Source organism: Triturus cristatus, chromosome 4_2 (assembly GCF_964204655.1).
Source record: "Triturus cristatus chromosome 4_2, aTriCri1.1, whole genome shotgun sequence".
Classification (NCBI taxonomy): domain Eukaryota; kingdom Metazoa; phylum Chordata; class Amphibia; order Caudata; family Salamandridae; genus Triturus; species Triturus cristatus.
The window spans coordinates 173131044-173143819 of NC_140586.1; the positions used below are offsets into that span (position 1 = coordinate 173131044).

Genomic DNA, 12776 nt, shown 5'->3' on the forward strand with positions numbered 1-12776 from the left:
TTCAGAAATGGACCCTGGAATAGCACACACTTGTGCGTGTGTTTTCTGTTTTGGGGTCTGTAATTGGGCTTTGAGTGCCTGTTTTGTCTCAACAGAGCACGCAATAGGCCAAAGGTCGGCGCATTGCTCCGCCCACGGCCTATTGGTGTCTGTTACGCGCACCAAAGCCCATATGTTTTCAATTATCGTGCCCAGACTCGGGAGCGATAATTGAAAACATATGCCTCGCAGTGGCGCGCGCATGCACCACTTGCGGGCGTGTTTTTTTTCTTCTTCGGTGCCGCTTGTATTTTCTAGCGCGCGGCTTATGTGGTTTCGTTTTTACAAAATATTGGCATGCACCGTCTTCAGCTGTAGCGTTATATTGCAGAGCGCCTTCTCGCTCTTCTGTGCGTCCACACCGGGAAGCTGTTCTGAAAACTGCCATATTACCGCTCTCGGAGCAGTGAGCACGAGAGCAGAGCACTGACAAGGAGCAAGCCTAACTCTGTTTTAATGTGCGTCCCATGGTTGCTTGGATACCGTCCGTAACCTGGAAACTGCAAGGTCTACTTCCGGACACGTTTTGCTGATGTTGCATCAGAATTGGTGAACAAGGAACCGGGATGGAATGTGCTGGACAGCAAAGTGAGTGTGGAGCGCGTTTGAAAATGGGGATGGGGGCTTTGGAGTGCTTGAATGGTGTGAATTCAGTGTCACTGGCTGCGAATACCGGTGTCTTTGACGCCTCTTGTACACATAGTATGTAGTGCCACCTGGAATTTACAGGACACCAGGGCACTCTCCTGGTCCCCCCGGGCCCCCCACCACCTCTTAGAGTCAGACGGAGATAGAAGTATGTGTAGTTGGTAAGTTTATAATACCTAAACTGAGGTGCACCAGCACTTTTGAAGGTGCTCGTGGCCCGCTATTTTTTGTAGATCCCAAGATGGAAACCTGAGAACACGGGAGGCTTTCACTCTGTTGCTTAATAGTTAAATGCTTTAGATCATTATGGTTCTAGTTTTTGTTCCATTCATATACTGGCTGTAATTTTCTCACATTTGTGGGAGATGTGGGACTTTTATTTCCCTTAAAGGATCAATGAGATTTTTCCAAGTGTGACACAGTTTCAGAGTTATCACAGAAAGTGCAGCAGGATCTCTGTCTGGAATCTCCTCACTGCCCTTTAAATTTAAGACCCCTTTCCCACCAATCCTTTTTGGTGAAATGTTCTTTTCTCTCTTGCTGTCCGTTATCTGAAAGAATCTGACACACAAGGGTTTCAGAGATGCGGGGACACTGACTATTTGATGTTAAATAGTTTTTTCCAGAAATTCTGAGGACCAGAGCAATTCCTTGTGTTTGTACATGAGAACCATATATTAACAGTGATGCTAGCCCACATGCTCAGTTGCTATCTTTACTGGGAGATTTACCCAGCATCTCCTTGAATGGGTTCACACCCTAGGCATCTTTCCTTCGGCCTAGACAGGCTTTAGGCAGGGAATAGAATCACTGGACAATGTAGCATACGATGGAGAGAGAGTGTGCTTATTGGCCAAGATGGCAAGGCCTTCTTGGTTGACTGGCGTTCCCAGTGCATTGTAGGAGAATCTTTTTGGCCTAGATACTTGAGCGGGCACTATAGTCAAAAGCCTATCAAGGCAGCAGGGGAGTGAGTCGAGATTGTGTCTTTGTGATTTATGCAGGTGACCTATCAGTCTAAGTTGATTCCTCGCTTCTGAAGTTGAGCTGACCTAGAACCTATGGTTTTGGCTCTTCAAGGAAGTCTGTACCGACTCTAAACACATAATCTCAAGGGAATTACCTTTCTGTAAATCACATGAAGACCAGGCTGCTTTTGGCGTTTGGGGAGCCAAAAACTAGTAGTAGTCAGCCAGTGCAATTTTTTTAATTTTACATTTTATATAATGTCACTCTACCTGTGAAATGGGGTTAATGCACTTTACAATGAACAAACAACAATTTTCTTTACATTTAATCTTAAGGGAATAAAATAAGGGAAGGGAGAATTAAACGATCATCAAGTACATCATTTAAGTGCAACATCTTCTTCCAAAAAGGTAGGAATGGATAATGAGACGTGTGTGGGGTTGTGTGTGTGGGGTTGTGTGTGTGGGGTTGTGTGTGTGGGGTTGTGTGTGTGTGGTTGTGTGTGTGTGTGTGTGTGGTGTGTGTGTGTGTGGTGTGTGTGGGGGTTGTGGTTGGGCGTGTGGTTGTGTGATTACACATCACATAATTACACTGTATTCAATACAACATAAATACACTCCACATACCACTCAGTACTACATAATTGCACGTCACATAATTACTCTCTTCTTAATGCAAGATAAATACACTCCACACAATACCACTCTGTGCCACATAATAACACAACACATAATTACAATGTACTCAATGCAACATAAATACACACCTTTCACTCAAGTTCATGCTATATATAAAAAAAAAAAAAACAATTGCAATGCAATAGGACTCACATTACTGAATCTTTGAGCTGCTATTGGTGTTGCATTATTAGCCAACAGCTCAAACTTTAATAATGCGAGACCTATTGCATTGAAAATGCTTGTTTTATTATTCTCAATGCTTGCTTTAAAGTTTGGCATGTGGGGGGGTGAAAGAAGGCATGTTTTTTTTCTACAGACGCTTAAACAGGTTCTGACATCCAGATGTCTTTGTATTAAAAGGTAACAAACAAATAGTCCGTCTGCACTGTTGTATACACACACATAAACGTATGTCTCTGTTTCCCTTTTTAAACCATACCAGCAAGAGGTCCGCATAAAACTTTTGTTCCACTTAGCGAGGCATTTTTAACCTAGATAAAACCCTCCCACTCTTATACTACCCAAGTTTTCATAGTATTTGACTAAGTGCACCCACGTCTCCGTTGGTCACAGCACGCCCCGTTCCGCAGCGGGGTGGGAAGAACACGATGATGAAGCATGCCACCAAGGGAAATCTTGGTGGGTGAGTGTTAGTTTAAGAAAACTTTCTGTTTTCTAACTATAAAGAAGAGTGGAAAGATAGTCCAAACAGCGCAGCTGGACTCTATTTGTTTGTTATAGTAAGCACAAGAGGCAGAGTCATCTGTTTCCTGACCTCTGTCTCCTCTCAATCTTGATTTGTATTAAGATGCTAATGTTTTGTTAGGAATTGTATTCATTATGTTAAGGACAGCTACTTATAGTGCCTCAACCCATCAAACATCCTGGTGTGACTGTGCATAGATTGCTTAAATAAATATGGAAAGAAACAAGTTTCAGCTTCATTTTTTTTCCAAAATATAAAATAAAAAAAGATCAACACGGATGAAATTAGTTGAAATGTACATGGCTAAATATAGAAGGGAATATAAAAAGACATCCTGGAAAACAAGAAACACAATTTTTATTGATTGTTTATTCCAGTAGCAACTTTCCAAAACATTTTATTCTTGTTTTTTTTTCTAGTCTTGGACTTGTCCCGTTTATCCCATTATAAAGTCCCAGATGACAATTGTAAAACCTCATGAATTGTGTAAGCTACACCTGCATGCAAATAGGATATGTGGGAGTTCTAAGACCCGTGTCCTTTTCAATGTAGTCAGCTCTTCGAAGCTCCCAGGCTGATTTTATTGATCTTTTAAATGACTGGGACTCTGTCATTTAACAGATCGATAACCAGCATTGCAAATGCAATAGGTCTCGCATTTGTTGGAGTTATTGGCATTATAAATGGCAATTTTTTTAATTTATTTTTTAAGAGTTTTATATAGAGCGAACTAGACCCGAGACATCGGGTATCAGAGCGCTGACATGAGCACCAGTTTTGTTACAGATAGGCACATTCATTTTTGTTAGGCACAGGGAGATTAAGTGATTTGCCCAGAATCACAGGATGTTGAGCGTTCTTGCGGAGACTTTAACCCGGTTCCCAGCTTTGAGGTCCACCACTCTAACCGTAAGGCTACATCCTCTCCCCAGTTGGACCTCTTTTGGCGACATATGGTACTGCACCCTGCGACATGGCTAGGTAACAAACATTTGTGAAAAAACATTTAGGAAACAAAATAAAAAGTGAACTTGTAAATATACACATAAACATATGCAAGCACCCAGACATTGTTCTGTATCAAAAAAGTCACATTTTTTATTATTTTTCACTAGTTAATTGTGTTGTAAAAGAAAAATATTATTATAAAAAGTTATACTTTCACGTATATATTCATCACATGATTATTCGGAAGCTAATCTATGTATTTCAGACATACTTGTGCATTCATACTTGTCTGTCTAATATCGCAAATGTATTCTTTAGTGCAACAACTTTGTGGATAAAACATGATCAGTATATTTCTAATTAATTAGTTCAGTGGTTCCCAAACTGTGCACCGTGGCTCCCTGGGGAGCCGCTAAACCCAGCCTAGGGAGCAGCGCTCCAAGCACTTAAATGCATTTAATGTAGAAGGGTCTGTTGGCTTCAATCAAACCAATTAGACTCAAATGCATGATGTTGATGATTTGTAAGTGACGTGCCTAAAGCTGTAAATGTAGTGCTTGATTGATGGCATGTTGAGGGAGATGACCTCCATATTTCACTGGATCCCCAAGTTCCAACACTCCCAAAGTAAGCGGAAGATGCCTAATTTATTTTGTTGGACTAGTTAATAGTTTCGTTTTTTCCAAATGCACTTTACACCAATACAAGTTATCAGGAAAGTACAGTTATCGTGTCTATTAAACACACTAAGTATTATTAAGTATTGATACTTGTACTTTAATCATAGGTACTTCCAGTACACATTTCTTTCAGTACACACACATTTCCAGACAGGCCTGCTCTTTCGAGCACAGTGAAGTAAAACACCATATACGGCATAATGCCTACATTTGGGAGCAAGAAAGAGGGGCGTTTAAAAATAAAAACTCTGAGGAATTTATTTTACTTGCATTGATATGGAGGCAATTTTAGGGAGAAGACAGCAAAAATAAAGCTGCATGTGGTTTACAAAATCGTGTGTCACCCTGCTGAGACAGGTGTGTTGGCATGTATGACATGGGTAGAAATGGAAGTGCATGCAAATATTCTTCAAGCGCAGAAACACTTTGGCAATGGGGCCTACATGCATAGGGGTGCTATCTAGCATTGTAAGTGGGATAAAAAAGGTTTGAGTGGGTACTCTAAAAACGGCGTGGGCAATGAAGTGTAACTATTTTAATTATAATATTAAATATTTTATTAAAGGCGCCGCCTTAGTAATAGGAAACACCCTGCGTATATGATGATCATCAGCTTCATCCCAATTACTTTCAGGGAGAAAAATGCAAGTACTTCCGAAGCTGAGCTTACATCCCCCCAACCTCCCAAAAAACATAACATTGGGGAGCCACTGGCATTGGCAAATGGGTCAAGGGAGCCGCGGGTCAAAAAAGTTTGGGAACCACAGAATTAGTTCCATCAAAATAGTCTGATCAAAAAGTTGGATATAACTCTATTTGAGTACTTTTCTCTATACAGACAGTATAATCTATTCAAAACATTATCACATATTTTGACATCTTGAAATTACATAGGATAAGCAAGGACATTCATATATGTCATGGCTAGGAATGGAGTCCATCCCTAGCCATGACCTATATAAATGTCCTTGCTTATCCTATGTAATTTCAAGATGTCAAAAGATGTGATTTTTTTTTTAACAACCTAATTAACTTCTAAAGAATAATAATAAAAAATTTGACTTTTTTGATACAGAACTTGCATATGTTTATATGTAATATTTACAAGTTCACTTTTTATTATGTTTCCTAAATGTTTTTTCACATATGTTATGTAGACCCTAATTTAGGAAATGTTATTAGGGGTACCCCTTTTTTTTTGCAAATAGGTAAAAAAACATTGCCATTTAAAATGCCAATAACTCCAACTTTGCAGAGTGCAGTACCATGTATGATCAAAAAAGGTCCTATGGGACCTCTTTTGGCCACATATGGTACTGCATCATTTCTAGGTAAAGAGGCATTTGCAATACAGTAGGTCTCGCATTTGATAAAATTGGAGTTGTTGACTTGAAAATGACAATGTTTTTTAATTTTGCTTTTTTTTATAGCAATAGCGCTATGCAAATATAATTACTCCGCTGCAAATAAAAAGTTTAAAAATGTTCCTTTTCAACGCCAACAGCTCTAATGTTAACAAATACAAGACCTATTGCCTTGCACATGTATGTTGATTTATGCCGACAGGCTTTCTTCTTATAAGACTGTCTTTCTTTTTATCATATTCTCATATTCATTTTTACTTTTTGTTCAACACTAGCCTCTTCATTTATACTATGGTGACCGTTGCTATTTGTTTTTATTGCAAATAGGTTTCCCACAACGGTGTGTGTCCTAATGCTGACCTTACAAACTAGTATTTAAGGTCGAAAAAATGTCCACACATGACATTTAGACTAGGTCTTCATATGCCATTTGATAGACTGAGCTGTGAATAGTTTGAATTTGTTACATGTAGCTCCATTATTTTGACTGTCATTTTTATTTTTTTTATTGCATACACATGTATTTACAATTGTTGTTATTGTCATTTGTGTTTTAAATCCTGCTATTGTGTTGCATTTGTTTCAGAATTAAAGTACAATTCTTAATAAGATCTTAGCAGCCACTTAATGAGACGAGGCAGTGTGGTCACCAAACACAGCCGCAATAAGTTCAGGTTCTCGACTGCTCCAACATAAACTGTTGCACAGTGTGTATGGTCATGATTAAAGGCTTATGGGCTCAGTAGATCTACCTAAAGTCTTGCAGGGTGTGGGTAAGAGGGGGCTTCCTGCACATAAGGTAGGACTGCCCAGGAATTCCAGCAAAAATGAGACTTGCTTGGAGAGGGCATCTAACATTGCTCCCAGCCTGGACGCTGAGATGATGCTTTTGGGTGTCTGGGTTGAACTCACCATGCCAGGGCACACAAAGCTGGGCACACAAAGCTGTGGTGGGGTATGGGACTGGCAGCCAGTTAAGATGTTTCTCCGGCGTGGGGTTGTGTACAACCAAAAGACTTAAAGGGTGCTGCTGCAACATGGAGTGTTGTGTGGCGCCAGAAAAGATAATCTATCAAAATAGAGGATGCTCAGAAAACTTACAAAATGTGAGGGAAATGGCGCGAGTTCCATTGATGACTATCAAGTATTTTCTCTTGGAGACTGCGACCCGAGAGGCTAGCATCTAATGTGGCATGATGATCTAGCAATGTATTAATACCTGATGCTTGTAAACGAAACCACAGCACGTGTCCAATCCCATGTATTTTTTTTATTTGGATTGTGAACTTAATAAAAGGGTGGTTTAAAAGAAATAAAATAAGATTTCGTCTCATGCAAGGGCCTGTCATTGTTTTCATGCTCAACATCGGGTGTTTTTTGCTCTCGATTGCTTTGCTAATTACTTGTTGTAGCGCAAAAGTGAGCCAGTGTCCTTTCTGTCCGCGCTGACCAAGGCTCCCATTGACATCATCGCTTGGGCTTGTACTCCATACTTAACTGCCATCTGTGCAGGGGCTGCCATCTTGTATGTGTGCTGTATGGGGAAGTTTGTTCTACCTTTCCTGTGCGTTGTTTGAGGACGCTTGCTCTGCCCATGCTTAGCATGAAGAAGCTTGCTTTGCTCTGCTCTCCTATGAGGAAGGTTGCCAGGCTAGCTAGCCCTGTTCGCTGTATGAACGTGTTGATGTCTGCCAGCACTTGTACATGTGGTCTGCCCACCTTGTATGTGCGCCGTATGAGGAAACGTGCCCGGTCTGTAGTATTCTCTGGATGAATTAATCAATGTTCATTGCCTGTACACTTGGCCTGTCTGTCCTGCCCGTGCTCTGTATGAGGAAGCTGGCCCTCTTTGCTGTGGACATGGTCTGTGTGAGGAGGCTTGGCCTGCCCTTGCTCTCCTATGGGGTGCATGCCCTGCTTTTCCTGTTCTCTGTATGAATGAATCGATGTCTGTCGTCACCTGTACACGTGGCCTGTCCATCCGATGTCTACTCTGTGTGAGGAAGCTTGCTTTGTCCATGCTGTAGGTGCTGTGTGTGAGTAAGCTTGTCTTGCCTGTCCTATACGTGCTGCTCTGTATGGTACGCTTGTTCTAGCATGGGGAATTTTGCCCGGCTCATCCTGTTCTCTTTGGGAGTGAGTCGATGCCTGACGTCACCTATACCCATGGTCGGTCCATCCTGTGTCTGCTCTGTGTGAGGAAGCTTGCTTTGTTCAAGCTGTAGGCGCTCTGTGTGAGGAAGCTTGCTTTCTCCATGCTGTGTCTGCTCTGTGTGAGGAAGCTTGCCCTGTCCATGCTGTAGGTGCTCCGTGTGGTGACGCTTGCTCTAGCATGGGGCGGCTTGCCCAGCTCGTCCTGTTCTCTGTGTGAGCGAGCCGACGCCTGACGTCACCTGTACCTTCTGCTCTTCCTGCCCCAGGGTGGCCCAGGCCTACGTGAACCAGAGGAAGTTGGACCACGAGGTGAAGACGCTGCAGATTCAGGCCGCGCAGTTCGCCAAACAGACGGGTCAGTGGATTGGCATGGTGGAGAACTTCAACCAGGCGCTGAAGGTGAGTCTGCCACCCTCCCCAACTCTGCGGGGCCCACAGAGGGCCCCAGACAGGCTCCCTTCTTTCCAGCATCCTAGACTGGCGGCAGGCGGAATGCAGTGAAGCACCCCTTGGCCTGGTAACTTCGACGCAGCTGTGTCTGCCAGTCCTGCGGGCCTAGGATTGCATGAGCTCACCCTGGCAGGAACCACAGAGCTGCGGTGTGGGTGTGCCAGGAATGCCTCCTGCGCCCCCATGCCAAGCCTGCACTGAACCGTTTGTTCCTGCACCCTCCTTCAAGTGGGAGCCGCAAGATAATGCGGCTTTGTGAGTCACGCGGGGGTTTGCCCCTCTGCACCGAGCTTTGCTGGAGCTGTGAAAGGGTCTTTGTGCCTCCCAGGAGTCCCGCCTCACCCCTGGCAGAACAAAGCCTCACCCAGTCCTGGGGACGTAAAGAGGCGCCACCAGCCCCCTGCGGGCTGTCTGAAGCACTGTTCCAACTCTGGCATCAGGCTGGTGTCTGTAGTAGTGATAAACTGAGAGGGTAAGGTAGCTCGGGCGGTTAATGTTTTGCCGCAAAGAACTGTAATTACTTGTAGGCCACCTGCTCGGGGCTGACTCAGCGTTTGTTCCTTCTGAAAGCGAGCGAGTGGGGGCGGATAGTGTTACCAGCGGTAGTTGGTAAGGTAGGTCGGGCGCTTAATGTTTTACCGCTGAGATCTGTAATTAACTTGTAGGTCACCTGCTGGAAAGCCGGCGGGGCTGACTCAGCCTTTCTTCCTTCTGAAAGCGATCATGTTACCAGCGGTTCCCTCCCAGGTTTGTTTCCCCCACCGGGCTGCAGAAGCTTTAAATACTCACTTTGGCGCCCGGGCGAAGTCGGACCACACACAGCAACAGGGCAGGACGAGGCCCAGTACTTGAGGTGACCCTGGCTGGGGCGAGAGGAAGCCGGCGAGATGTGTGTGGGCCCGAAGTTATGTGTAACAGCTGCACCTGCCGCTCTCCGTCTGAGGAATGTCAAATCTAGTAGAGACCCTAGGCTAGACACAGCCCTACTCACAACCACTGCCCTAAAGCCAGTCCCTGCTGAAATCCTGCCTCTAAGAGCCCGTCCTTCCGGCCCTATCACATTCACTGTCCTAAGACCAGCCCCTGCGTATTTTATATTGGAAGGCCGCCCCCTGCCCAGTTTACGTTTAAAGCTAGTCCTTGTGACCCTGCGCACATTCACTGTGCTAGCAGGGCCCGCCCCTGGACCCTTTTCACCTCCCCAAGGGCAGGACCCTTCTCCCAATCACTTCTCTAAATCTGGGTATGGTGGCACTGCTCGGTCACTGTCCTAACATGAGTTACTTGGCCATTTCATTCTTGTAAATCTAGTCCCTGTCACCCTTCCCACGTGCACTATACAAAGGCCAGTGTCTGGACCCTCTTCGCTTCTGTAAACTTGGCCCTTGAGAGCTCACTTTTCACTGTCCTAATGCCAGTCCTGGAGACCTCGCCCACATTCACTGTCCTAATGCCAGTCCCTGGACCGTCCACCATTCACCTACATAAGGGCGGCCTTTGCTGATAATAGTGGCCTCTTGCTCCCAAGGCATTCGTGGCTCTTGCTGACTTTCTCTAGTTACCCCTTCCCTCCTCGCTCAGTCACTGTCCTAAAGGCGGGTCGCATACTGCCTTCTCATTTTCCCCACGATAAGACCTTTCTCCTCTCTCCTCTCGTTCACTGTCCCAGGTCAATCAGTGTTTTCCTCTTCACGGTTCAGTGCCTTAAGGCTCCCATTCGCACCAGTGCCTCCAATCTCCTCGTATCCCTTCACTGGCTTCCGGTGCGGAAGAGGATACTTTTCAAGGCCATGACTCTCGCCCATAAGGCCTTGCATGGCAATGGTGCCAAATATCTTCAGAGGAGGCTGGACTTCTATCGACCTGTACGATCCCTCAGGTCAGAAGCTTTGGCTTTGGCTCGGGTGCCACGCATCAAAAGGGCTCGGCTAGGCGGCCGGTCCTTTAGCTTTCTTGCTCCGCAGCTATGGAATTCCTTACCGGTGTCCTTGCGAAACACCGCTAACCTGCTTGCCTTCAGAAAAGACTTAAAAACCTGGCTGTTCACTGGATAATCTGCCCCCTCTTTAGGCCCCTGCTCTTTCTACTGTTATGTTTTCCAGCTCTTTCTTTGGTCTGGAGCACAAAAGCGCCGGGACACTCCTTTGGAGTAGCCGTTGCGCTATAAAAGTCCCATTTAACATAACATAACATAACATTAAAAGACCGGCCTTTACGACCCCGCCGACAGAAGCTGTGCTAAGGCCGAGCCCTGCCACCGTCCTACTGCTCACCAGTCCCTGTCTTCTTGAGGCTGGAGTGTGACCCTGTCGCACTATTTCCTTTTGCTCCTGTTCTTTGTTTATCTGCCCCCCGCTCACTTTCACTGTCCTGAAGCCCTTCTCACTGTCTCTGTCCCTCGGATAGCGCATCTCACATTCACTATCCTGAAGCCCGCCTCACTTTCTCTGTCCTGCGGATAGCCCATCTCACATTCACTGTCCTGAAGCCCGCCTCACTTTCTCTGTCCCGCGGCTAGCCCATCTCACATTCACTGTCCTGAAGCCTGCCTCACTTTCTCTGTCCCGCGGCTAGCCCATCTCACATTCACTGTCCTGAAGCCCGCCTCACTTTCTCTGTCCCGCGGCTAGCTCATCTCCCATTCACTGTCCTGAAGCCCGCCTCACTTTCTCTGTCCCGCGGCTAGCTCATCTCCCATTTACTGTCCTAAAGCCCTTCTCACTTTCTCTGTCCCGCGGATAGTCCATCTCACATTCACTGTCCTGAAGCCCGCCTCACTTTCTCTGTCCTGCGTATAGCCCATCTCACATTCACTGTCCTGAAGCCCGCTTCACTTTCTCTGTCCTGCAGATAGCCCATCTCACATTCACTGTCCTGAAGCCCACCTCACTTTCTCTGTCCTGCGGATAGCCCATCTCACATTCACTGTCCTGAAGCCCGCCTCACTTTCTCTGTCCCGCGGCTAGCTCATCTCCCATTTACTGTCCTAAAGCCCTTCTCACTTTCTCTGTCCCGCGGATAGTCCATCTCACATTCACTGTCCTGAAGCCCGCCTCACTTTCTCTGTCCCGCGGCTAGTTCATCTCCCATTTACTGTCCTAAAGCCCTTCTCACTTTCTCTGTCCCGCGGATAGTCCATCTCACATTCACTGTCCTGAAGCCTCTCTCACTTTCTCTTTCCCACGGCTAGCCCAGCTCACATTGACTGTCCTGAAGCTCGGCTCGCCGTCTCTGCCCCGAGGCTAGTTCCTGCTCCTGTTCACTGTCTTAAGGCTGGTCCACTGAAGCCTAGCTGTCATTGACTCTTCAGCTGCTTAGCTAGTCCCTGGTCACATTTACTGTGCTAAGGCCAGTCCTCGCATTCCACAAGCCTCGGAGTCCATCCTCCGTTGGACTGCAGTATATACATATATGTGCACGTGGGTGATGGAGGAGGTCGCTCATGGACGCTTGGCGGCTGGGATTCAGTGGGGTTGGTTGTTTTGTAGCACAACCTGTTATAGATTCATATGTGGTGCATTATTCCACTATCTATTGGTTCTGCTCAGACTTGCCACTAAAAATCAGTTTTTTGGGATGTCGACCATGGGCTCGGACTCTACGCCTCATGATGACTTTGGTTCTAAGTGCTTCGTGCCACACAACATAGCCACCGTTTTTGGATTCTATTGCACGTCAGTCAGTTAATTCTTTATTCGGTTTACACCAAAACCATAAGAGATCTTCACATCCAGTTATCCCACATTACATTATATGCAATACCAGGATTAATCAGTCAAATTCTTATCGAATATTTCATCAACAATGGAATAAAACAAAATATTCATTAAAATTGCATATAGGAAAACTACTAGTTAATTATCTACTAACATTTTTAAACTTTTCGGGTTTCGAGAGTATGTAACTACTGTAAGAACATAAGAGCTGCTCTACACTGTGTAAAATGTAACTTTGTAAGTAGAGGTTTAACATAGGGGGCTCTCAGAAACCCGCAAGGCTGTAAAAAATAAAGTGTAAAGTGCACTGAATAGAATGACTATCACAGGGACCAGTAATGCTTCTTGGGGAAAGCGACCAAAAATAAGTGGACCAAATTGAGACAGACCTGGTAAACAAAAACCTGTGTTTGGCAGTCATC

At 45.1% G+C, this 12776-nt stretch overlaps 1 protein-coding gene across 2 annotated transcripts in view; it reads left to right on the forward strand.

Moving 5' to 3' along the window:
- LOC146833285 (biogenesis of lysosome-related organelles complex 1 subunit 1) overlaps positions 1–12776 on the forward strand; it is a 122652-nt gene that overhangs the window by 82076 nt on the left and 27800 nt on the right. For both annotated transcript variants that reach the window (XM_085600991.1, XM_085600993.1), the window contains one exon: positions 8455–8587. In XM_085600991.1, the coding sequence (XP_085457117.1) occupies positions 8455–8587 (133 nt within the window). The remainder of the gene's footprint in view (positions 1–8454; positions 8588–12776) is intronic.